We start from the raw sequence: 27419 nt of genomic DNA, 5'->3' as shown, positions 1-27419 counted from the left end.
CAAGGCTGGAGCTATACCACCTGAGCACAACTCCACTTCTCACTTTTCTTCTTCTAGCTAATTGGAGACTTTATATCAAGGTTAGCTTCAAATCACAATTCTCAGACCTCAGCTTCTTGAGCAGCTAGGATTATAGGTAGGAACCACCAGTACCCAGGCTAGTTTCTTTTGATTGCTAAATACAATTTATTGCATAGATATGGCTTGGCTACTTACCAGGTAACACATTCTTTGAGGGTTTCTAATCATAACTATTATAAGGGTTTTAGCAACATCCAAGTTTCTGTGAACATTCATGTATAAAAGTCCACGAGTTTTTGTATAAACACATTTTGGTTATTGTTATTTTTGTATCAGTACCGGGGCCTGAACTCATGGCCTTGTGCTTTAGCTTGGCTTTTTCTGGTCAAGGCTAGCACTCTTTCACTTTAGCCACATCTTCACTTCCTATGTGAATGTATTTGTATTTCTCCTGAACAATACTGAGGGGTAAAATTGCTAGGTCATAGGGATAGTGTAATATTTAAAAATGCTTATAAGAAACTGCCAACTTGTTTCCTAAAGTATTTGGGCCTCTGTACCTGCTCAGGAGAAGTGTGCAAGATTTTGGCCTACATTCTTGCTTACAATTGAATTGTCAGCTCTAATTTAATCATTCTGGTTGGATTATATTTTGAACTTCCTTAATGATTATGAACACTAGTACAAGTTTCCATTTGCATATCCTAATGAAATGCTCAATTTATAATTTATTATTGAATCCTTAATAAATGGTGAATCAGAAGTGACTATAAGCTTTTATCAGATATATTTTGCACAGGCATGCCTTTGTATTTTAAGAGTATTTCTTGAAATATAGATGTTTCTAATTTTTATTAGAAACAATTATTACTGATATTTTATAGTGCTTGTTTTGTGTCTTTTTCTCTGGTGTTGTCTTACCCCAAATCATAAACACTTCCATTCTTTTTGGGGATTGGGGGTTATATGCAGACTTAAACTCAGGGGCTCATACTCTCATTCAGTTTTTTGTTTTGTTTTTGTTTTGCTTACAGCTCACATCCTACCTCCTGAGCCACACCTCCACCTATTTTTTTTTCCTCCTGTACAAACTGGAGGTCTCAGATATGTCTGCAGGCTCAGAACTGAAATTCTCCGATCTTAGCCTCCTGAGTAAGTAGATTATCCTCCAATACTATCATTCACATTGTAAATTTCATTTTGTTCTGTTATTAATTTGTTTAATTCTGGTATTGTATAAGGATAGAGGATAAGGCTGTGTGCTTGTCCTAGACTTGTGTCTTGGGAATTATTTTTCTTTGTTGCTAAGATACCTGGGCTGTTTCCTACTTAATGCTTTTGTGAAGTTTGTATTTTTTTTGTGAAAAAAATACTTTTAATTTTTTGAGTTAAGTGCCTAAGACTGGAACTGATGGGACCTAATATAGGTATATGTTTTATTTTGTAGGAAACTCCCCCACTTTTTCCAAAGCAGTTACATCATTTATACCTTCAACAATGATGCTGCGAACTCTAGTTGTTATACATCTTTGTTATCATATGGTATTTTTCAATCCTCTTAATTTTAGTAACTCTATCCATTTGGGTTTTTTTGTTGTTTTTTTTTTTTTGTGCTGGTCCTGGGCCTTGAATTCAAAGCCTTGGCGCTGAGATTTTATTCTCAAGGCTTGTGCTCTACCAATTAAGCCACAGCTCCACCTCCAGGGTTTTTTGTTAGTTAGTTTGGTGGTAAACTTGAGATAAGAATCTCAGGGACTTTCCTGCCCTGGGCTGGAAGGCCTCCAGAGTAGCTAGTATTACAGGCAGTATCTTGTTTTTTAAATCTTGTATTTGCATCATGATCAGTGCCACCCTCAGTGCCATAGAATGTATACAGCTATCTAGAAGGAAGGGTGGAACATGTTTTTTCCTGTTCTGGGGAATGGCTGTGGCATCAGAGGTGGCCCAGTATTCTCAGACATGACTTCACAATAATTTCGTGGTAGCTAGGCTACTCAGCCAGGGATAATAATTTCCCAGCCTTATACATTGCACACACAGGGAAGAGCAGCCATGTAACTAGTGTTCATCAATGAATTATCGACAGAAACAGTGCACCACCTTCAGGCTGAGGTTGCAAGACGCTGAGAACCTTTCTCTTTCTTTCCCCATCAGTCACTTGGATACAGATGGCAGTAAGGCTCTGGGTGCAGAGGTGCTACACACAGACAAAATTTAGATCTGAGATACCATATGGAAGAGGTAAACCACACTGACTGTGTAGCACCCAGTCTAGACCCAAGTGAGTAAGAAACTTCTAGGATGCTTGCACCATTGCAGGTTTGGTTTTTGTTTCTTACAACAGAAGGTTAGCTTCCTATCCCTTTAAGTTACTCTGCTCCAAAAAGTAATTTCTTTAGTAGAACATGTAAGCTAGATTTTGATTTTTCTCTCAAATATTTGTCTACTCAAATATTGCCATGTGTCCTACCAACACAGAGAAAGTTCACTTAAAACACATAAGTGTAACTGCACCAGCTTGTAATCCTAGGTACATGGGAGGCTTAAGTAGGAGGCTGGAAGTCTGAGGCTGGCCCCGGGCAAAAACCATGAGATTCTACCTAGAAACAAACTAAAGGCAAAAAACAGCAAAGGTGTGGCTCAAGTGATGAGTGTTGGTCTAGTAAGCCCAAGGCCCTAAGTTCAAACCCCTTGCTGGCCAAAAATAGTTTGAGGGCAGTCCTATTGGCATCTGCCATTATCATCTGAGAGGCAGAGATAAAAGGACCACAATTGAAGGATAGCATGGGCAAAAATTTTAGTGAGACTCTCTATTCCAGCACTCTAGAGGCTGAGAATGATTACAAGTTCAAGACCAATCTACATAAGATCCTATCTCAAAAACAAGTGAGGAGGGGGGAGGGCAAAGAGGAGGAGGGGGAAGAGAGATACCAATTATATCAATATTTGCTATGCAATTCCCTAAAATATTTATATAAATTCTCTTTAGAAAAGCAAGTGCTACACTTAAAACTTTGTGCTCAAGGAAGGACCTAATGAACTCCGTCCTCCAACCATACCTCCTTACACTTTTCAATATAAAAGTGGGGATATCATCTTCTCAGAAAAGGAATGTACATAGCTACTCTAGGGATGTTATTCACTCCATGATTCCAAAGGCATAATGCTTAGCAAATGAAATTGTGATAAATGGTTGGGGGAGGCTCACCAAAGTGATATACTATGGTCCTAATGCCCTGATATCCCTTAATACAGATCTTGGAAGTTACCTCTATTAAGCCTGAAAAGGGCTAACCTAAAAGGGTCACAACGATTTGTTTTCATGTTGAATATCCAGTTTAAAAAAATTTTCCAGGCATTGGTGGCTCATGCCTATAATTCTAGCTACTCGGGATGCTGAGATCTGAAAAATCTCAGTTTAAAGCCAATGTAGGCAGAAGTCTATGAGACTCCTCATCTCCAATTAATTACCCCAAAGCCAGAAGCAGAGCTGTGGCCCAAGTGGTACAGCATTAACCTTGAACAAAAAAATGAGAGTGCAAGGTCCTGAGTTCAAGCCCTAGTACTGGCACAGAAAAAAAACAATATCTTTTTCACAGTAGTAGGTATACATACTACCTCTTTTCAGGAAAAACCTAGGAATGATAAACCAATCACAATATGGTCTCACATAAACATTTAGAAATCTAGAAAGTTCTGGGGCTGGGAAGTTGGCTCAGTGGTAGAGTGCTTGTCTTGCATGCATGAGGCCCTGGATTTGATTCCTCAGCACCACATAAACAGAAAAAGCCAGAAGTGGTATGGTGGCTCATGGGGTAGAGGGCTAGCCTTGAGCTGAAGAGCTGAGGGACAGCGCCCAGGCCCAGAGTTCAGGCCCCATGACCAACCAAAAAAAAAAGAGAGAGAAAAAAAAGAAATCTAGTAAGTTCTGACTTTAATGGTGCTTTTTGGATGTGAAAGCTGGCCTATACCCACAAGAGTCCCTGTAATAAAACTACAAGAACTACCCAAGAAGCCACAATGTTTATCATAAGAACAGGGGCAAACATGACTTTGAAAGGCATGATGACGGCTCTTCTCTGCCTACACTAATGGGCTAGAAGATTAAAGGTTAACAGCAGCATAAATATTATAAGTACATAATGCTGGACTCATTTTTCTTTCAGGTTTACAAAAAAAAAAAATCAACACTTTTCTCCTTGTACTTCTGGGCTCTTGGTAGGTTGGTCAGTCACTGCCTTGTCACCAGAATTCTCAGCAGGTTTACAAGAGGATGTGCCCAACACTGCCATCTGGTGGAAATGATAGAAACCAAAGTGATTTTTTTTTTTTTTTTGGTAAGTGAATAAAGCCAGTTGCCTAAGAAGGTATGAACTATGGTGGGAATAAGGAGATGGTTCATTCACAATAGCACTAATAAATGTAAATAAAATAAGGCATTAAAAATCAGACCATATGGATGAAACTATATAAACACTTCCATAATTAGAAAGATATAGCATGTTCCTGGAATGGAACTCACCTCTGCTTAAGATATCAATACCTTTCAAATTAATCTATCCAAATAACACAATCAGCTTAATAGCAGGATTTAAATTTTGCAAGGAAATATTGGCTATACTATTCAAAAGGAGTAGACTTTTTTTTTGTAAAAGCCAAATAAAGTGCACCTTCCCTACCAGGACCTAAAGTATGTGACAAAACTATGATATTTAAGGTGTATGGTATTGATACAGAATATAAAGAAATGACAAACTGCTCATCAAATTCAAGCATATCAATGGGGCTGGTGGCAGGGCTCAAGCGGTAGTAAACACAAGACCCTGAGTTCAAACCCCAGTAGTGCCAAAAAATGAATATGAAATAATAAAGGGCATTGAGAAAGGACCAGCTTATGTAAACAGCTGGAGTGAAAGTTATTGGATAAATAACTTTTGGCCCATAATAACTTTAGCTTTATTAAATACTTAAAATACAAAGGCCAAAGTCATAAAGGAAAGTAAAAATATACTTACTCATAATATGAAAACATTGTCAGTGTATGCAACTGAAGGCTGATGAAACTGTTAAAGAAAATAATTAAAATCCTGAAACTTTTGAAAAACACTTCTTAAAATTCATCCAACACCTAAGATCATTGTAATTATTATATGTAATTTTTACTTCAAAATTATGTTGACATAGTGAAGCAAACTACACCCCACCCTACTTTTTATTAAAAAGGGCACATGAGGACAAATGAGTGTTTTGACCAAAAACTTTTCAGATCTGAACATCTTAGCTCCCTCTAGTGCATAAAAACTGAAGCATAAAAACTGAAAACCCTTATTTGGTTTGTAGGGGAAAAAAAGAATGTTATGTGTAAGAAAAAAACCCACAGGAAGAGAGTACCAAAAATGCAAAATTTAGGAGAGAGGGGACTGTCATATATTGAGATTTTTTTTTTGTAGTAAAAAAGTCATTAAGCCAGGCACTGGTGGCTCATGCCTGTAATCCTAGCTACTCAGGAGGCTGAGATCTGAGGATGGTGGCTCAAAGCCAACCCAGGCAGGAACATCCATGAGACTCCTATCTCCAATAAACCACTCAGAAAACTGGAAGTGGTGCTGTGGCCCAAGTGGTAGAGTGTTAGCCTTGGGCTGAAGAGTTGAGGGACAGCGTCCAGGCCCAGAGTTCAAGCCCCACAACCAACCAAAAAAAAAAAAAGCTATTATACTATGGATGGGTGCCCTTTATTCTTTGTTTCATCTCTCAATATCTTTCTTTAAAAAATACACATAGGGTCCTCAGAAAGCTAAATATTGACCTCCCTTATGACCCGGTCATACGACTTTTAGGCATCTATCCTAAACAATAGGAACCAGTATACAAGGACACATGCACCTCCATGTTTATTGCAGCACTGTTCACAATAGTCAGGATATGGAAACAACCCAGATGTCCCACCACAAATAAATGGATCCAAAAACTGTGGTATCTATACACAATGGAATATTATGCAGCCATTAGAAAGGACAAAATAATGGCATTTGCAGGGAAATGGATAGAGCTAGAAGAAATCATGTTGAGCTAGGTAAGCCAAGAGCAAAGAGACAAATGGCTCATGGTCTCCCTGACAAGTGGATGTTAAATCCAAAATGTAAGGTGATTCAACAAAATTAACAAGACTTAAGAAACAAAGGACTTCCACTCATCTGGTCGAATCACTACTAAATAACCCCATGCTGTTGATCACATATATGGTATATATGTGCACACTGGAGGGAAATCAGGAGGACGACACAGAACTAGAGGGAATCAGGGAAAAACATACAGCAGCGGGACCCATTAGCTGCACTGGACATTGATCAAAATGAACTAAGCAACTCAATGGTAGCGATGGGAGGGAGGGAACAAGTGGGAAAGAGGGAACAGCTGATGCTATGCAAAACAAAAGAAATGTACATATCATCCAATGTGTTAGAAGTAACTGTATTGCAAAGCTCACAGAACTCAATATTATAGACCACAATAGACAATTTGCCCCCATGAAAGTTAGAATGTGTTTGTGACTTAACTAAGCATCATTATCCCACAATACTGTGAAACTTGGGGAATTATGTAACCACTTAATCACAATAATTTGAAAAAAGTACATATAAACAGCATTATAGTACCTAAAGGCAGATAGTGAACTGGAATAATTCATGACATATAAGTTCCTAAATATAAATAAGTCTCAAAAATCAACAGGAATAAGCCAGGTGCTGGTAGCTCACAATTGTAATCCTAGCTACTCAGAAGGCTGAGATCTGAGGATAATGGTTTGAAGCAAAGGTAGGAAAGTCCATGAGAATCTCATCTCCAATTAAACACCAAACTAGTTGAAAGTGGAGCTGTAGTTCAAGTGGTAGAGCACTATTCTTGAGCATATGAAGCTCTGAAACAGCACCCAGATCCTGAGTTCAAGCCCCAGGACAGCACATGTGGGCATGCGCATGTACAAGCACGCACATCACACGTGCACGCACACACACACACACATACACACACAAAATCTATAGAGGAAGAATATGTTAAAGGAAGAATTAATCTATATAAACAAACTTTAGTAAAAGACATACAATTAGGATCAGGTGTGGTGGCACATGTAGAGGTAGGATGACTGAGCCAAGACCTTCCCCAGACAACAATCGAGACTACTTGAAAAGCAAAAAGAGTTCAAAAGGCAGTTCAAGTGGCAGAGCATGTTGGCTAACAAGCATGGGGCCCTAGGTCAACCCCTAGTACCATCCTCTCCTGGAAAGCTTATAATCAAATAATTGAGAATTAAACCAAGAAAACACAATTATGTCACAGGCTAGAATTCTACATGGGCGAAAAGGTGGAAAACACAGGCATTCTTATACCCTACAGGGACAATTACAAATTGGTACCGTTTTTATAGAAAGCAATTCAGGACCACCAAATTGACTTTGTTTCACTTTTTCACTTAAAAATTAATAAAACCTCAAAAATACTAAATTATGGAAAAGAATGGCATTCACTGTTATCTACTACCCAACTTTTACAGATGTATTTTAATGTTTTGGAAGATGAAAATCTTTCCCCTCTGAAAAAGTCACCACTTCCCTAATGTGCTATCATGGACTTTCTATATCTTATTATGTATTCATAGCTTGTACATACCACACTTTAAGATTCCATTATCCTCTGTTGCATTAAAAAAAAAAAAAGTTAGCTTGAAAAGGTGGCTCATGCCTGGAATCCTAAGTACTCAGGAGCTAGAGATAGCAAGAAGGTTCACAGTTCAAGGCCAGTCTGGGGGAAAAAAAAGTTTATATACAAAAGAAAGATGTAGAGGTGATTAGAGTGTGTTAAATTTAAACAAGAGGTTGGAAAGAGAATTCTTTCCATAATACCAAATATGGTGGGTAATGGGAGAGTAAGATAAGTTGGTTATTTTAGAGACAATGCCTAACTAGATCGTCCAGGTTGGCCTCAAACTTGCAATCCTCCGTGCTTCAAGCTTTTTTTTTGCTGGTAGTGGGGCCTGAACTCTGGGCCCGGGCACTGTCCCTCAGCTCTTCAGCTCAAGGGTAGCACTCTTAACACCTGAACCACAGCTCCACTTCCAGCTTTTTCTGCTTATGTGGTGCTGAGGAATCGAACCCAGGGCCTCATGCATGCAAGACAAGCACTCTACCACTGAGCCACCTCCCCAGCCCCGCTTGAAGTTTCTTAAGTGTTAAGATTACACATATGCACATCCAGCAGTGACTGACTTTTTATTATTATCTAACTTTCCTAATCCTTTCCCATCCTCTACTTGTAAATATATCACAGTAGTGGGTAGATGGGCAAATCAAGAACTATATACACACACATGCACAAAGCCTATACATTTCAAAACCTTTTTTTTCTTTTTTGTCAATCATGGGGCTTGAACTCTGGGCCTGGGCACTGTCCCTCAGCATTTCAGCTCAAGGTGAGCACTCTACCACTTGAGCCACAGTGCCACTTCCAGTTTTCTAGTTGTTTATTGGAGATAAAGAGTTTCACAGCCTTACCTGCCTGGACTGGCTTAGAACCACAATCCTCAGATCTCAGCCTCCTGAGTAGCTAGTATTACAGATTGAGCCAACAGCACTTAGCTTTCAAAAGCTTTTAAAAAATATTTTTCAAAAATAATCTCAGATGGAAACCTAACAACCAAACCAAAAAAAGCAAAAACAAAAAACAGGAAAGTAGTAACAGCAGAATTCCTCTGTAAGTTGAGAGAAGTGGTACCCTAGTAACTTGCTGATTTCCTGTGGGAACTAACACTCTGGGAAGACTTTAAATTATCTGATGAACCAGCTGTTTCCTTTTGTGTATAAGGGCTTTGAAACATGAAGTCTTGTGAAAAGGTTTATAGGCTCCTAAGTAACTTTTACCTCTAAGAATGAAACCTAGTGCTGTAAAAATGATGTCCTGTTTGAGGTCAATTTTCATAGCAGGCATTAAAATAAGTTCTATGCTGCATCAATTTACTAGCAAAATATTTATTAAATCCATGTTAATGTGGAATTTTGTCATTAAATGCTTCAGTTTCAAGTTACAGATGAAAACAAAATCACTTCATAGCAAACACACAGTAAAAATAAGTGAAAACTCAAGAGAAGGAAAGTGGGTAAGAGATTCATGAATAATACCAGTCCCCTTCCCAAATGCATCCCTAGGTATAGTATAGATGAATGTGATCTGGAAAGAACTAAAAAGATACAATTGTTAAGAAGCAATCACTGAAAACACCACTATGTTCCACAAAGTGTATATTAGTCAAGGGAAAAACAAGCAATTCAAACCATTGAGGCTACTATGTACAGAGGCTCTTCTGTGATCCACTAGAGTTGGGGTTATTCAGCCTCATAACTCCCCAGCTCTGAAATTAAGGACCCTCATTCCTCAATTAAGAAAGCCTAACTTCTGGATATGGGTATAAAAATGAAAAATCAATTTAATTGCAAAATACAGTAATTTACAAGAGAAAAATGTGGATTTGAGGCATCTTTTCAAAAATAAAAATTTAGGGAAAGAATTAGTTTACCAAAATAAATGTGATACTACATGTCCAGATTTTTTTTGGGGGGGGGAGGAGGGTATTGGGCTTGAACTCAGTTGAAAGCCTCGTGCTTGTAAGGCAGATGCTCTACCACCTGAGCCACACCCCTAGCCAAGACATCTTCATGTCAATTTCAATGACAGCTGTATAAAGACTCATGAAACAAGTATTACTCTGTATGTACCTCCCAGATTTTGGAAAATACATGTGAAAGCTGGGTACTAGTGGTTCATGCCTGTAATCCTAGCTAGGTGGTTGAGAACTGAGGATCATGGTTCAAAGCAGGCCCAGCAGGAAAGCCTCAGACTCAGCTCTAATCACCAGAATACCCAGAAGTGGAGCTGTGGCTCAAATGATAGAGCAAAAAAAGACCAGCAATAGCACTCAAGGCCTGAGTTCAAGCCTCTGTGTGTACACACACACACACACACACACACACACACACACACACACACACACACACACACACACACACACACACACACACACACACACACACAAAGAAAATACATTTGTGTCACTAATTTATAATTTGCAAGCAAAAACATGACTGGTAGGGAGGGAAGGATATACAAATCATGCTACCCAGTATACCCTATGTGGAAAATGACCTATATAACTTGTGGGTAGGGATGTGAGTGGGAAAGTGGGGGAAAGCAAAAGAAGGGGTGACATTGGCAAAAAAAAAAAAGCAAGCCAGTGCTGGGTTGGCTCCTGACTAGCTACTAGTTATACTAGCTACTCATGAGGCTAATGGTTCAAAAAGCCAACCTGGGTAGGAAAAGTCTGTGACTTTCTTATCTCCAAAAAAAACACCAGAAAACCAGAAGCAGACCTGTGGATCAAAGTGGTAGAATGCTAGCCTTGAGCAAAAAGAGCTCAGGGACAGCACCCAGGCCTAAGTCCAAACCACACAACTGACAAAAAAAAAAAAAAAAAAAAAAAAAGTGTGCTCACTGCCTTACTTATGAAATGGTACCCCTCTGTACAACACTTTCATAATAAAATTGTAAAAAAAAAAACCTAAATCAATATTTAATAAAAAAGAAAAAAACTTGACGTGTGCCATAATACTTATTTGTTCATACTTAGTCTCATTCCATGACAATGGGAACTAGTAAGGTTTTCCCATTTCCAGCTCAAATGTTGTACTAATATTGTTATTTTCTTCAAATGGTTACTTTGTTATTAACAAACCATTTTTAATTCCAAATAGAAAAAAAATGAATCTTGAAGGGTATGCATTACCATCCTTTTCAAATAATTTTGTGTCAATGAGTGTGATTCCTAAGAAATTCTGAAGTAGAATTCTAGGTAATAAACTGTGGTCAGGTTCATTGACTAATGGTGCAGAAGCTTTATTGAATAGATTGTTTCTCCTTTACTATGGTATTTTTTTAAAAAAATCTTAGAAAATGTGCAATTTGACATGTAAAAGAGTCTGCATTTATGTACTATACCTAACACTATACCCCCTTCATTATTCTTAAAGTTTGTTTCTTATGAGGGCTAATCATCTACATAGCTAATTTCATAAGGCTGATTTGAACTATAAAGATAGTAAAACCCAAATAAATCTCACAATTTGAAAATAAAGCTCAGTTAAGATGTTAGTAAACATTGCAATGCTCCAGACTTACCATTATAAGAACTTTAATTTTTGTTGATACTGCCATGAAATCTGTGCTCAACACTGTTGAAATCTCATTTTGAAAATGGAAATAACAAAAAAATAAAATCGGACCCACTTCATTATCACAAAAAACAAGTCATAAGCCTACTGGCCAACCTGTGGCAACATTTCAGTTGTGGTAAGTGAATTGAAACATTCGATAGAGTGCTGCCCAAAGGACACAAATCCACAAAGCACAAAACTCAATTTCAAAGATGAAAACTTCCCTGAATATAGATATACATATGCAATATGAAGAAGGCATAAAATACATATATGAAGCTCTATTGTAAAGCTTAACCGTAAGTTAAAAGTTTCCCAAATTTAAATGAATCCATCTTGTTTATATTGTTTTCAAAGTTCTAGTATTATAGTATTATCCAGACATAACTTTTAAATCAGATCTGTATGTATTAAGACTCACTATTATATGTGATAGGAAGCCAATAGAAAGCTATCCAAAAAGACTAAGGCAACAGTTGTCAAACTCTGGGGGTCCTGAGGAGTTCATGAAAACAATTTTCCTAATAACATATCTTAGCATATTGAAACTTGGACTGATAATGCAAAAGAAACAGTGGGTAAACTGCAGATGCCTAACACAAATCAGGACAGTAGAATCAAAATAATTATTGTTTCATCACTGCCACAAGAAGAAAAAAAAGCCAATTCAGTCAACAATATTCTTTTTTTTTTTTTTTTGGTCTGTCGAGGAGCTTGAACTCTGGGTCTGGTTCTGTCCCTCAGCTCTTCAGCTCAAGGCGAGCGCTCCCCGGGGCTGACTTTGAACAATGATCCTCAGCTCTCAGACTCCTGAGTAGCTAGGATTACAGGTGTGAGCCACCAGTGACTGGCTTAACAATGATCTTGATGAAACAATAGAAAATAAGTTTATATTAAACTTCTATCAGGGAACAGTGGCATCTGTATGCCTATCATCCCAGCACCAAAGTTTAAGGCCAGTTTTAATTACACAGTTAAATCTGGCTACATAATCAAACTTGGCTATGTACTGAAATCTTGTCTTTTATAGTAAACACCAACAAAATACCACTAAATCCACATATGATATCCTGTTTGATGAAGTGGTTAATCCTGCTTCTAAAACATATCCAAGTGTGATGAATTGTCTCTTGAGCTATTACTTTCAGCTGTGTACTGAACTAGCCACTTTTCATAAACAACCAATGTTAACTTCAATGGCTGATATAGACTATGATTATTCAAGAGCCATTTCTTCTAAAATCAGTGAAGTGAAACTGTCACTTAAGGAAAACAGCTAACAGTATTTGCTGGCAGTAATAAAATTTCAGCTCTCAAAATTAGAATTTTCATCACCATAAGCTTCCCAACTTCATAATATTTAAGATTTTTAGATCAGTTATATTAACAAAGAAATTTTAATCACTGTGTAATAATGGGTCAATACTCCCAAGAATTTCATAATTCAGCAAACCAGTTTTCTAATGACCAACTCATGACATTACAAAAATGATGGATGAGCAGATTCAATCAATGTACAAGATAAAAACCACCCAAATATGCTCATGTTAACAGGGTATAGAGTCCTTTGATAAGGCTTCAGATGTCACAATCCAGCCAATCAATTTTCAAGTTTTAATATCCACATTATCTAATGCTATTAAAATATTTTCGGTGTACATATCTGTGTAAAGTTAGATTTCTTCACATACTTCCAACTAAATGTGTGGCATTCCAATTTACTGAACACAAAGCAAATCTGAGAATGTAGCCCAACATTTAAAGGATTTACAAAAATAAAATCTAGCACTTTTTCACAACTTTTTTAGACAGACATGGACAATTATTTTGATACCAGTGTTACCTGTGTTAACATGTAGTGGGTTCATAATGACATATAAAAGTTGTTTTGAATTCTGAATACAATACATATTAGTTATTACACAGAAAAGTAAAAGTTCTTTGAGATATTAAAAATTTCAGAGTATAAGTAAAATGTGAAATAAAAATGTATGTGGACAGGCAGATGAGAAAAATTCAGTGAGTAAACATCAAATATGGCTTTTTCTTTTGCCGATTTATATACTACTTGTATTTCAAGGGCCATGAACCCCCCTGAAACAAAGGACACCCACCAAAGTAGTATAAAAATTATTTATGGAGTATCAAACAGGTCAGCTAGTATTTTCCTATGTGGTTTAGCTAATTTCTCGAGTCAAAACTCATCTACATTGTTTTGTATGCAATTTTCACAAGTATATTAACAATATTTAAAAACAGCATTTGAAAGTTTTATTTTTCATAAGCACAACTGAATAGTAATATGTCACACTGTTTTTAAAATCATTTTTTTATTTAGGTAATAAGTTGGTTATTTTCACTGCATTGTATGAAACATCACAATATCATACTGGAAAGGTACTATCAGTACTCAGTACAGGATTGGATCAGAGTGGACAGCTTGAACAATAAACCATTTGCATTCCTCATTCCCTATCTTTTAACAACCCTCCAAACCAGGGAAAGGGACAAATAGCTTTTAACACCATCATGTAAAGTACTTTAACTTACAAAGCTAAAATCTAAAGAATAAATAAAATATATTGTGGCAGTAATTCCTTTTAGACCAAAAATCAGGTGCACAATAAATCAAGTGATCAGGAAAGCTGTCTGTATTCAAAAGTGTGGCTCTCCAGAACAGCTTCAGGAAAATGTTACAGAAAATACCATGTATTCCATTTCACACAGGACCAGGTGATGACTCATTTTAACTACGCACAAGGGCAATTACAACCTGCTGAAACACAATTTAAACATATATGAAAATGTTTACAAAGCATCCACAACATGTAAATCATGTACAAATGGATACATACATAACTTTTCCTATCCCTTCTTTTAAATACTCTTCCATGTTCAGCATTAACTGGACTTAACACATGCAACACTCAGGAGAGTTCAAGAATTCAAGGTTATTGTAAAAATAGAATTAAACTAAATTATCTTCAAGTACCTTATGTGACAGCCACTCTGTACCGTGCCCAATGTTATAAAATGAAAGGTTATTGAGCCCATGAAAATATCTCTGTAATATTTCCTTAGATCTAAAATAGATTATTTTAAATGTATTTATAGTAACTTCAGTGTGATATTCTGAGCTTTTAAAATAACATAAATAGTTAAAAATTATACCAAATTACATAAAACTTGCTGTATCTTAAAAGCTGAAAAAATTAAAACTATAGAAACCCACATGAAAAACAAAAATCACAATTTACATTATAAAGTCAAATCTCATCATTTAAAAGAATTCTCAGCAGGGAGATGTCAAAGCAAATTATAAATAGCCATAAATTAACCCATTTGGTTTCAAAAGATTTTCTAGAAGGAACTGAAGTATGTAGTAGACACATGCATAAAATTTCTAAGGGTTTATATTATTGCCAAATACATTTACTTTATCTTTAAGCAAGGCAACATTACAATTTGGACATTATTGGAAAACCCAATTTGGTAATACAGGTAGGGGGAAAAATTAAATAACAATTAATAATAAATACATATCCTATAGCAAATTGCTCAAATGAAATTCCAAGTCATAGAATTGCAAAAGGCTTCCAACTTGAATTAAAAAAGGAACACATCATACAATTGTTTACTTTTACATGCTAATATGTTGTGTTGTTCTGTTTTTTTGTAAAAAAACAAAAAATAAAATAAAATAAAAACCATAATGTTATTGTCAGAGTGTAGCTAACTATATTCTCATGCACCTCAGGCACATGTTGATTTGTGGTAAAAGAATTCCATTGGTTTTTAGGGCCAAAAGTTCAATACAGGTTTAACCAGTGTGCCTGAGGTTAGCAAACAATACTGTAGGTGCAGGCAATGCTACGAGTGGCAATTACCAAAAACACAGATATGAACAAGTGACGGGAAATGCTAATGATTTTCTGCTCATATCATAAAACGTTGGGAATCCACAGAATATTTTCCCCTTGGATTGAAGAAAATTGTGATTAAAAGTTTTTCCCCAAATTTTCAGAATCAAAAGCATTTTAGAAGGTTTATAAGGCTACCATGAGTCTTCTAGATCTCCAGCACCCTACAGGAAGAGAAAAGGAAGAATATTATTATTATTTACCTATTCCACTTGTAAATTGGATTGAATTTCAAAAGAAAACATAATTAGATGAACAAATTACCTTCCTTTGTCTGAAAAGGTACTCACAGAGAGATAGATGTGTGTAATGTATTTTTTGTGTATAACCACGTACCTATCTAACAGGGACAGATAATTGATTGGGTTTTTCTCTCCCCTCTCCACCAAATGCTTTCCTTTCACAAAACACTTCAAAATATTCTGACATTGAAAAAAATATATTCAAACATCAGCTACAGTATCTGAAGATTCCCAAGTTTCAAATTATTATATCTTATGCAACTTTAAACATAGGATACAAAATATAAACAGAAAAGTTAAAGTTCTCTAGTAAAAAACTAATTGCTTAAAACAATAAATCTTATACTTATTACTTGTAGCAAAATTAATAATGTTGCAATCGTTGAACTTTTTTTTTGTTGTTGTTGGTCGTGGGGCTTGAACTCTGGGCCTGGGCACTGTCCCTCAACTCTTCAGCTCAAGGCTAGCGCTCTACCACTTGAGCCACAGTGCCACTTCCAGTTTTCTGGTGGTTTACTGGAGATAAGAGTCTCACAGACTTTCCTGCCTGGGTTGGCTTTGAACCTCGATCCTCAGATCTCAGCATCCTGAGTAGCTAGGATTACAGGCATGAGTCACCAGTGCCTGGTAATCGTTGAACTCTTGATGTGAAAATTTTCTTACATATCTACTGATATGATATGTAAGAAAATGAGTATTTTGTACCACCAAGAGGGATAACAAGATTACTTTGAGTAAATAATGAATATTAAACTTTCTCTTTCTGTTAGTGAAAAAAATGCTAACCCAAAAGTGTGCTAAATTTAACATAAATATATATCTATTTCTAAAGGGTAGCTTTCTAATATCCCAAACCTGGTTGTTTAAAAAATAAGTACAACATGCATCGATTATTCCACATCACATGCTTTATTTGGGCTTAAACACTTATAATTTCATTCTAAACACTTGATTGACATACATTTTGGTGTGTGTAGTTAGGCTATACAGAACATACAAACCAGGAGTGTATGAATACATAAGTTTTTCAAAAATTATGTTTCATAAAGAATACAGCAAAATGAAAAATAACCACACATCCAGTATCTCACAACTTCTAAAAGTAAAACTACAGAGATGTAAAGTATAAACAAATCAAACAATACACAAATTATCAACCCTGAAAGAAAAACCTTAGGCTAGCATCAGCTATTCTTTGATAAACAAATTATTAAAGAAAACACAAATTTATTACAAAGCTAACTATGAGTGTACTATTATTATATAAGATGTGAAGCAGTATAATTCTTCTACATTAAACAGGTTATTCCACAATGTATAGTAATTTCTCTAATCAGTAATTTCTGGTCATTTCTAGTATGAATCTACTGCCTTTAAACTGGAAGCCTAATTTCTTGCATACAATGTGAAATGACATATAATTTCATTAGATTCCAAGTACTATAATCAATTTTAAACTATCTCATAAAGGTATATGCAAAGGCCTTTTTAAAAAACAAGGCTTTTTGAATATAATAAAACTAGTTTTCCAAGATTCAAATAACAAAATGGTTATATAAATGCACACAATATACTTCCTAATTAAAAATAATCAAATCAAAGATCACAAAAATATTACCAAAAAAGTCATAGTTTTTCAGCACTCATCTTTGCCCCTGCATCTTCATTAGAGCTGTCTAATTCAGCAAGATCACTCTCTGATTCAGTATGGCTTTCCTGCATTGTCACTGGGTTTCCAGCATCACTGTTCGAAGAAGTAGCTGCAGCAGCTGGTTCAGCCGGGCTCTCTTCTCCCTCTACTTTAGCTAGCCTGTAACTAGTCAGCATCTCCTCCAGAAGTTGTCGGTAGTTTCCCCTATGATTAATTCTCATTTGCCTGAGAGCTTCCACCAATTTTCCCTGTGATCCACTTCCCTCTGCTTCATCGGAGGCCTTTTTTTAAGATTCAAGACCCCAGTGTCAGTAGACAAACTAGGATATCACACGTATTCATAACATATCACACAAAACACTAATTTTTCTATCATAAGAAAATAATCGAAGCACGAGAACACTTTATTAAATATCAATTCTTACCTGAATCACATGCTTATTAATTTAAAACTCCTAATTATAATATCTCAAAAGTTATTTTTAACAAATCATGATTAACTAGTTTGTCTTATTTCAAATGCCATTTGAAGTCAAATATGAAATTTATTCTGCTTTTAGAATTCCAAAAGTAACACAACCATTTCCTAAAAATGACTTGCTTTTTGTTTTTTAATATTGCCAATAATGACTTACTCATTAAAGAAAAAGACAGAAAAACCAGCCATAAGATTATTAGTTTGTTTTCACTATAATTTACTCTTCATTTTCCCAGGTTTGGTAATGACATTATGGGGATGGAGGAAAATATCCTCTTTTTTAAAAGCTGCATTCTAAAATGTTTGCTGATTAAATATTGTGATATCTATCATTTGTTTCCAAAGGATAGAAAAGATTTTCAGCTAGAAAAGATTAAAAAACTGTACACACATACACATACAAATACACACATACACACAGAGTTAAAGCAACCATAGCAAATGTTAACAACTATTAAATTTAGGAAGAAGGTACAATGGTGTTCCCTATCATTTCAACTTTTCTATATCAGAAGTTTTCATCATTATATGTTGGGAAAATAAAAAACAAAAGTGCACTGTACAGGTTTTACAAGAAGAGATCTTAACCATCTTTGGAGGTTATCTCTCCATAATTTTTCAAAAAATTATAATTTATTAATTTTTATTATATGTATTTATTATTGTTTTTAGAACAATGGAAACACAATTTTTTTTAAAGAAAGTCTTTAATGGCAAAAAGCAAAAGGTGACTTTATGTATATCTTGTATATGTTCTGGAAATGAATACTTGGTTATTCATTTTAGCTATATAAAGGAAATATATCAAGACAATGGTAATAGATAGTAGAGTTATTATAGCTGCTTTGTTTTCAATGAACTTCCCTGTTTTCTATAGCTAGCAAATTAAGAGTCCCTTTAAAAAAAATTGTAAAATTTGCTACAAATCAGTTGGCTTACATGTAGAAGTATCAACTCTGATTTTAGAATCAGCCCTATCTATTAGCAACATTAGTGAGCCTTGTAAAACTACAAAGATCCCAAAGTTCTAATTCTAGAGGATGTGGGTTGGGTTTTTAAAGCCTGACAGTTGTTTTTGCCTATTTACTGGCTGGTCTCCAACTCAAAATGCTTCTGCCTCCTAAGTGCTGACAGTCTGTAATTCTCATGGCTGAGAATCACTGATAGAGAATTCTACTTGAAGTGATATTGTGATACAGATAGATCAAAGGCTGTTATATTTGATTTTGGTGGGGTCAACAAAAAGATTTAAGATCTTAATTATAAAAATTACCACATTTCAAAGTCATGCTATTTTACAGCAAATTACATTTCCCCACTGTGTTGGATAGATACTAGAAACATACTAGAAACATTTTCCTCAGATACTACATTTGATTTTTCAAAATACTATTACACAACCTCATGAACCTTCACCAGTATCAAAAAGATATTATTAATTAGATTCTTCTTTTTTTTTTTTTTTTCAGCACTGGAGTCTGATCTCAGGCCCTAACATACTCATCAACTGGCACTCTGTCATTTGAGCTACATCTCCAGGATGCTTTCTTCTATTATTTTGGAGATGTCTCATGGACTTTTCCACCTGTGTTGGATTCCAACCCTGATCCTCCAGATTTCAGCCTCCAGAGTAGCTAAGATTACTGGTGTGAGCCACTAGTGCCTGGCAGGTTCCTGAACTTCCTTTACTTGAACTCATAAAGTTCATAAAATAGATGTTTTTGTGTGCTAGTCTTGGGTCTTGAACTCAGGGCTTAGATCCTATACCTGAGTTTTTGTGCTCAAGGCTACTGTTGTATGACTTGAGCCACAGACTGACATCCAGTTTTTTGGTGTTTCATTGGAGGTAAGAGTCTCATAGACTTTCTTGCCGAGGTTGGCTTCAAACTGTGATCTAGATCTCAGCCTCCCTAGTAGCCAGGATTATAGACATGAGCCACTGGCGTCCAGCCAAGTACATCTATTTTTATATATTTGTTATAGCAATTAACTCCACTGTGCAACTGTTCAGTCTTTCCAACTAGACTTGTAAACTCCGCAATAATTTCAAATTCCTTTGTATATTCTCCCTTGGCCTAGGAAAGAAAACCAATGCTTATACTAAAATGTTATTTTTCTATATACACATATGTATATATATATACATAATATATATCATATATAACTTTTGGTAAATGTATATAATCTCATAGAATGCTAAGAAGCACTTCTGACTGTTAGCTTTAAAGTGAGGAAACTCAGAGACTTGTTTGTTAATAAGTAGTAGAACTCAGATTAGTATGAGGGTGAAACTGACTTTAATGTCTATCTGAATATGCTCTATTTAATACTGTTGAATGCTGTTACTTAGTAACAGCTTTTGTATCAGAAGTACCCTTTGTAACTACTGTAGAATTATTCCTAATGTTTCTTATTGAGGCCTATATAAAAGTAGTTCCATGACACAGTAAAGAGAAATACAATCATGAGAATCGAGAGTTGGAAGTGTAGCTCAAGTAGCAGACTACTTGCTTAGCAAGCTCAAGAACCTGAGTTCAAACCCAAAAGCTGAGGATGGGGCAAGAAGGAGGGAGGGATGGCTTGAGCTTTGATTCAAGTCATAGAGTACTTCTCCAGCAAGCACAAGGGTCTAAGTTCAAATTTTATTATCTCCAAAAAATAAAATATAAAATAAAGTGGCTTATAAACTTGTAGGTAAGCTAATTATGTTGATTTTTCTGTTTCTGAGATAAGACCTCATCATGTAGCTCTGGTGGTCCTCTAACTCACGTTCTTCCTGCCTCTGCCTCTGCCTCCCAAACTGCTAGGAAAACAGGTATGGCAGGAGCATGGCCCTGTAGGTTACGCTGACTTTTTAAAAACTACATTGAATGAGATGCTGAAAATTATTCAGCAAAATAAATACAAGACATGGTATGAAGATGAATTTAGTACTCTCCCTCTAGTATTTCTCCTGTCAGCTAACCTAACATGGTTTAAGAAATAAATTCTCTTATTATGAAAATATAGCCTTATAACAAACACATAAGAAAACAGATAAATCAACCAGAGAGCAAATGAGTTTTTAAACTTTTATAGCAATATGTATTTTTTAAAACAAACGCTCTAAAGCAAAATTCTTCAAAGATAACATAAAATTTGGAAAAATATAAAAAACACATTTTGTGGCCCTACCTACATTCTGTCAAGTAAAGTTTTTGTTGTTGTTGTTAATGCTGATACTAGGGCTCGAACTCCAAGCTTATTACTATGCTTAGCTTTCTTTGTTTTGTCAATTGTGGGGCTTAAACTCAGGGTCTGGGCACTGTCCCTGAGCTTTTTCACTCAAGGCTAGTGCTCTACCACTTTAAGCCACAGCGCCACTTCCAGTTTTCTGATGGTTAATTAAATGGAGAGAAGAGTCTCATAGTCTTTCCTGCCCAGGTTGGCTCTGAATCATGATCCTCAGATCTCAGCCTCCTGAGTAGCTAGGATTACAGGCGTGAACCACCAGCATGAGCCTGGCTTGCTCAGCTTTTTTGCTCACAGCTGGTACTCTACCATTTGAGCTATGCCTTAAATTCTGAAAAAATTTTTATAACTAAAAATTCACAAATATGTAGAAGAAGCTATAATATAATATATTACATTTATCCATTTGGGGTAAAATGGGAAAGATTCTATATACAGTTTAAAAATATAAAAACAATATAGAGTTTTTTGGGGGCTTAAAGGAGGATAAGCATTAGTCAATGTCATTCTGTGAGTCGTAGTCTCATGTAAAAGACGCTCTTTACTGGATTATGGATATTTTCAAACATAAAAAAAATGGATAAACTTTTATGCCTAATGGTAGTATTTGTAAGTATTTATAGCAGGAAGAGTTTTTTTTTTTTTGGGGGGGGGTGCCAGTCCTGGGGTTTGCACTCAGAGCTTGGGTGCTGTCCAAGCTTCTTACTGCTCAAGGTTAGCACGCTACCTTGAGCCACAGCTCCACATCCATCTTTTTTGGTAGTTTACTAGACATAAAAATCTCATGGACGGGGCTGGGAAGGTGGCTCAGTGGTAGAGCGCTTGCCTTGCATGCATGAGGCCCTGGGTTCGATTCCCCAGCACCACATAAGCAAAAAGAAAAAGAAGCCGGAAGTGGCGCTGTGGCTCAAGTGGTAGAGCGTTAGCCTTGAGCTGAAGAGCTGAGGGATAGTACCCAGGCCCAGAGTTCTGGCTCACAATCGGACCCCTCCCCCCCCCAAAAAATAAAATAAATAAATCTCATGGACTACCCTACCCAGGATTGGTTTCAAACTGCAACCCTCAGATCTCAGCCTCTTGAATAGCTAGGATCATAGCTGTGAGCCACTGGCTCTGGGCTAAAAGCAGCTATTTTAAGAGTGTAAAAGAATTTGATAAAAATATATATATGTACATAAATATCACAATGAAACCCCATTTTGTAATACACACCAATGGAAATGTTAAAAAAAGGATTCAACTTTGAATGGCATTTTATGTATTTAAAAAACCTGAATATTATTTTTATGCTTTTATAAAAAGCATAATTTTTATAATCCCTTCCAACATTTTCATCTTCTGTACTTCTACTAAACTTCTACAAGTTGAGCCTTTGCACCTAGCAATACTGAGGATCTAACAGGAATTTATGGAGCACAAGTGACTATGTCTAACTGCTTATTATAATGCATCAATTTAAGAGTTATACATAATGTATTTTTTCTACTCTGTTTTTTTGGTCGGTAGTGGGGCTTGAATTCTGGGCTTGGGCGCTATCCCTCAGCTCTTCAGCTCAAGACGAGCACTCTACTGCTTGAGCCACAGCACCACTTCTGGTTTTCTAGTGGTTTATTGGAGTTAAAACAGTCTCACAGACTTCCCTGCCTGGGCTGGCTTTGAACCGTGATTGTCAGATCTCAGCCTCCTGAGTAGCTAGGATTACAGGCGTGAGCCACCGGCGCCCAGCTTTCCACTCTTTCTGTTTCTTTGGTATTTTCAATACATTTCAACTATGTGTGCTATTTGTTCACTATTTTTCTAAGGTAGTGATTATTCTGAAAGAGTAATAATAATGTTCCTCCAAAGAGGATTTTGGTATATAGCCAGTTTTAGTAGTAAATGGGTAAATGCTCTAACCCATATCTACTAATTATTTAGTCTCTGTAGATTATTTCACAGCTATCTGACTTCCAGCATGTCTAATCTACTACTGCAAATGCTAATAAAACTGCTACAGAAATTCCAAACGTATGATAGTTCTTCATACTCAAGTTCAAAAGACTAGTCTCTCAGAAAATAGCTCTGCAACAAAGTTTTTATTTTTCATATAGCAATTCTCTACTCTTAAGAAAAAGATGCCTTTTCTAAGACCTATTTTGTTCTTGCCTGTATCCTTCACTTGAAAGATTATCTTTCTCATCTCATTTCTGCCATTCATACTATTTATCAAACCCTAACTTTCCTCTCAGAATCTTTTACTTCTTCATTGAACTTGCATAATAATCCTTATAATTCAATTCACATGACAGTTAATATTTTTTTGGAGGGGAGGCTGCTAAAGGTACTGAGGCCTAAACTCAGGGTCTGGGTGCTTGTCACTTTGCTTTTTCATTCAAGGATGATACTCTACCACTTGAGCCACAGCTCTATTTTCCAGCTTTTTGCTGGTTAACTGGAGATAAGACTTTCACAGACTCTCCTGCCTGGGCTCAAACCTCCATCCTCAGATCTCAGCTTCCTCAGTAACACTAAGATTTCAGATATGAGCACTAGCACCCGGCTTTTTTTCCCCTCTCCCCACCCCAGTACTGGGGATAACTGAGTATCATAGTAGCTTGAGCCATTGGCTGAAATGAAGTCTCAACAACTATCATTCCCCAGGTAACTATGATTACAGGTGTGAGCCACTGTGCCCAGCAAGTTTTGAACTTTAAAAAAGAAAACATAACTACGTAACAATGAAATTGAGAACAAATGCCTTAAGTATAAAACTTGGCATGTAGGGATAAAGGTCTTAGTCCAGGCCAGCCAGGGCTTCACTGGAGACCCTATCTCAAAAATAACCTATGCACAAAAGGGCCAGTGGAGTGACTCAAATGGTAAGAGGGCCTGTTTAATAACAAGCATGAAGCTTTGAGTACTGAAAACAAGTTCAGAAGTTATTCTTTTCTTTTTTTTTTGGTCAGTTGTGGGCCTGCACCCTGGGCCTGGGCACTGTCCCTCAGGTCTTCAGCTCAGGGCTAGCGTTCTACCACTAGAGCCACAATGCCACTTCTGGCTTTTTCTGCTTATGTGGTGCTGAGGAATTGAACCCAAAGGCTCATACATGCGAAGCAAGCACTCTACCACTGGGCAACCTTCCCAACCCAGAAGTAATTCTTGGTACACATGAAAAATGTAGGGCTAATGAACAAGTTTAAAATCTTGTTTGGAGTAAAAATTTTCTTCAGAAAGAATTATTTTTTAAGATTAGCCACCAGGATTCTAATTCTGAAGGAAATGAGAATGATCAATAGCTAATGATCAACCACTATCTTTTCTGAAGACTTATTTTCTCTAACAAAGGCAGTGGATATCATGTGGAATATATAATCTAATTGAAGAGATAAGTTTTCTGCTCCTCACCACTTAGAGATTATCACCACTTTTTTGGTTGTGCCAACTTCCTATCCTCATTTGCATGAGGTCTCTCTGAGTTTATCACAAGGCATATATTTTTATTTTGTTTTGTTGGCGGTGGGGCTTGAACTCAGGGCCTGGGAGCTGTCTCTAAGCTTTTTCACTAAAGGATAGCACTTGAGAGCCACTTCCTGTTTTCTGGCAGTTAATTGGAGATAAGAATCTCATAGACTTTTCGCCTGGGCTGACTTCAAACCACAATCATCAGATCCCAGCCTCCTGAGTAGCCAGGATTATAGGTGTGAGCCACCAGCACCTGGCTTACTTTTAAGTTAATATTTACAACTTTTGTTTTGGTGGTGCTGGGGTCTGAACTCAGTGCCTTTACTTGCAAAGCAGATATTCTCCCATTTGAGCCTTACCTCCGGCCAATGAAATTCTCAATTCTTTGAAGTGCCAACCACAAAAGGACTAAGAATCACTGCTCTAGACTCAGGTACCAACTTGGTTGTTAGCAATATACATTTTTTGGGGGGGCGGGGGGAAGTTGGTTGTGGGGCTTGAACTCTGGGCTTGGGCACTGTCCCTCAGCTCTTCAGCTCAAGGCCAGCGCTCTACTATTTGAGCTACTGGTTTTGTGAGTGGCTTATTGGAGATAAGAGTCTTATGGACTTTACTGCCTGGGCAGGCTTTGAACGATCCTTAGATCTCAGCCTCCTGAGTAGCTAGGATTACAGGCGTGAGCCACCAGCACCTGGCTTATAATTATATTTTTATTTAACCTTGTAAATTTGTATTAACAGTGAAATTTTCCTTTTACCAGGAAAATTCTTTAAAAAAAACAAAAAAATTAAAAAATGTATTTACTGTTATTTAATAATAAACTCTGAAAAACAATACAGTGAGAGTTGCATTGAGAGGTAACGTCTCCCAATGGCTTCTGCTTCTCTCAGATTTGCCAAGGGGCGGCAAAATCTGGTAGAGTCTGGTATATGTCTTCTCTGGAATTTCATTATTAAGTGTGCCACCATTAAAGGTTTGAAACATACATACTAAAAAATAAACCATTTATTTTTACATGTCACAAACCTTGAAAATTCCATGTGAAAAAGAACGTGTATTTGAATTACTAACTTTGGAATTAAGTCTTGGAATGTGTATTAAAAAGCTATATAGAAGGATAGCTGCAGCTCATCAGCATATTAAAAGAGTAAAGAAATAAAGAATCTGTTGTAAAGCATAGCACAGTACACAGAAATGACTATTTCAGAGCTCACTGTTCCTACAGTCAAGATCATGGTACTATAACTGGGTACACAGGGGAACTGAAACGACTGCTCCTTAAATTGGTAACTTACTAACCTCTGATGCTGGTACAGCAAGCTGGAGAAATAAAGATTATTTAAAATCATGTACTGGCTTCAAAATTAAGATATAAGGGAGAAGGAAAGTCAGACATACAGATAGTGAACAAGCATAGCCCAAACAAAAAACGGTTAACAATGAAGCTAGCTATAAAACAGAATTTTACTGTTTTAATATATTTCTCAATCTTTGATTCTTTAGAAGTGAAACAGAATTATAATTTGTTATATACAAACATACTATGTTCACATATTATTTGTATTTATATTATTATTGTATTATTTGTATTCATATTTATTATTAATATCTATTATCTGTAAAATTACTGCAAATGCTTAAGAAATAAGAGAAACTTACCCCATCACTTTCTGTATTTGGATTCAGTCTACTATAAACAGCTTCGATAATATTGCGCCTAAAAAAAAAAGCTTTAGTCTTATTAAACTATGAAAATTTTTAATCTCTTATTTCAAATAATATTGAATCTAGACACCAAGAGTCACATTCAACAAGAAAGTTTCCACATTTCACTCAGAATTTGATAGTGCACAATCTGTTTGTTCTTAGTTAGCAAGATGACTTTCATCCCCAAAGACTTTTTTTTTTGTCAGTCGTGAGGCTTGAACTCTGGGCCAGGGCGCTGTCCCTGAACTCTTTAGCTCAAGGTGAGCACTCTACCACTTGAGCCACAGCACCCCTTCCAGTTTTCTGCTTGTTTATTGGACATAAGAGTCTCAAGGACTTTCCTGCCCGGCTGGCTTTGAACTGTGATCCTCAGATCTCAGCCTCCTGAGTAGCTAGGATTACAGGCGTGAGCCAACAGTTTTCAAAGACTGGTTGTTTTTTTTTAATCTAAGTTTTAAACTTCTTTCAGGAACATTATCTCAATCTCTAGATAACGTTATACTTCCAATTTGCTTTTTTAACCTAAAATTACTTAATTACTATTTATAAATGAAGTCATAATTAGTTTTTAATGTTGTACTTACTTGCTAGCAAGACCTCCCCCAGGAGGTAAATTTGGGATATTTTCTGCAGACAAAATGCGCATGACATGGGCAAGATCAGGCATTCCTTCCTCACCAGACTTCTCCATAATTTCTGTAAGTTTTTTTGAAAAGTTCCTTAATTAATGCTGACAGACAATCCAGTATTTGAAAAAAAAAATGAAATAAAAGGCACTATTCAGTCGTACCAACTTTAAAATGCAAAGGAAAAAACCCACCACTAAACCACCAACTACAGTTATCTGCATTATATGTTCATTGGAGTATTATTACTCACAAAAGCACAAATATAATAAATGTCAAACAATAAGATGGTGAAGAAAATTGGCATAGCCGTGGAGAGAGATGATTAATAATTACTAAAAATTAACCCTATATATATATATATATATATATAGTAACTGCTACATAGAAAAGTTTTTAATTTTTTTTATTGTAAAGATACTGTACAGAGGTATTACAGTTATGTAGAGGCTATAAAGAGAAAGCGGGGCCGGGCACCAGTGGCTCATGCCTGTAATCCTAACTTCTTAGGAGGATTCAAAGCCAGCCCAGACAGGAAAGTCCATGAGACTCTTATCTCCAATTAATCACAGAAGAAAAAAGAAAAAAAAAATCCAGAAATGGTCCTCTAGCTCAATTGGTACAGTGCTGGCTCAGGACAAAAGAAAGAGAGAAGGAGAGAGAGAAAGAGAGGAAGAGAGACAGAGACAGACAGACAGAAAGAGATAGAGATTTTAAAAATCACTTCACTTCTACTGGTTTTAAGGGTTTTTTGTGGGTTTTTTTTGGTTGTTGTGCTGTTTCTAATATGTGAACTTAGGGCCTGGGTGATGTCTAATATGTGTTTTGTTTTGTTTTGTTTTGT

General features: G+C 36.3%; 1 protein-coding gene and 1 long non-coding RNA gene across 6 annotated transcripts in view; one reads left to right on the top strand and one right to left on the bottom strand.

Moving 5' to 3' along the window:
* The first annotated feature begins 1073 nt into the window (after positions 1-1073).
* On the top strand, positions 1074-2304 carry LOC138829245 (uncharacterized). The gene is made up of 2 exons (XR_011372516.1): positions 1074-1173; positions 2176-2304. It is a non-coding gene; the product is annotated as an uncharacterized lncRNA (long non-coding RNA).
* Positions 2305-4181: 1877 nt separating this feature from the next.
* Positions 4182-27419, bottom strand: part of Ppm1b (protein phosphatase, Mg2+/Mn2+ dependent 1B) — a 64612-nt gene continuing 41374 nt past the window's right edge. For 2 of the 5 annotated variants that reach the window (XM_070025499.1, XM_070025501.1), the window contains exons 4-7: positions 26534-26645; positions 25902-25959; positions 5037-5084; positions 4182-4313 (exon numbers count right to left, since the gene is read on the bottom strand). In XM_070025499.1, coding sequence (XP_069881600.1) covers positions 5037-5084; positions 25902-25959; positions 26534-26645 — 218 coding nt within the window. In that variant the 3' untranslated portion in view covers positions 4182-4313. Of the gene's footprint in view, positions 4314-5036; positions 5085-12589; positions 15364-16331; positions 17374-25901; positions 25960-26533; positions 26646-27419 lie in introns of those variants that run through there. The other 3 variants (XM_070025497.1, XM_070025498.1, XM_070025500.1) reach the window with 2 other exon arrangements.

The sequence above is a fragment of the Dipodomys merriami genome, unplaced genomic scaffold (assembly GCF_024711535.1).
Source record: "Dipodomys merriami isolate MVZ:Mamm:240054 unplaced genomic scaffold, mDipMer1.0.p SCAF_17, whole genome shotgun sequence".
Lineage (NCBI taxonomy): Eukaryota > Metazoa > Chordata > Mammalia > Rodentia > Heteromyidae > Dipodomys > Dipodomys merriami.
Note: the sequence above shows the minus strand (reverse complement) of the source record. Positions and strands in the feature narration are given on the sequence as shown.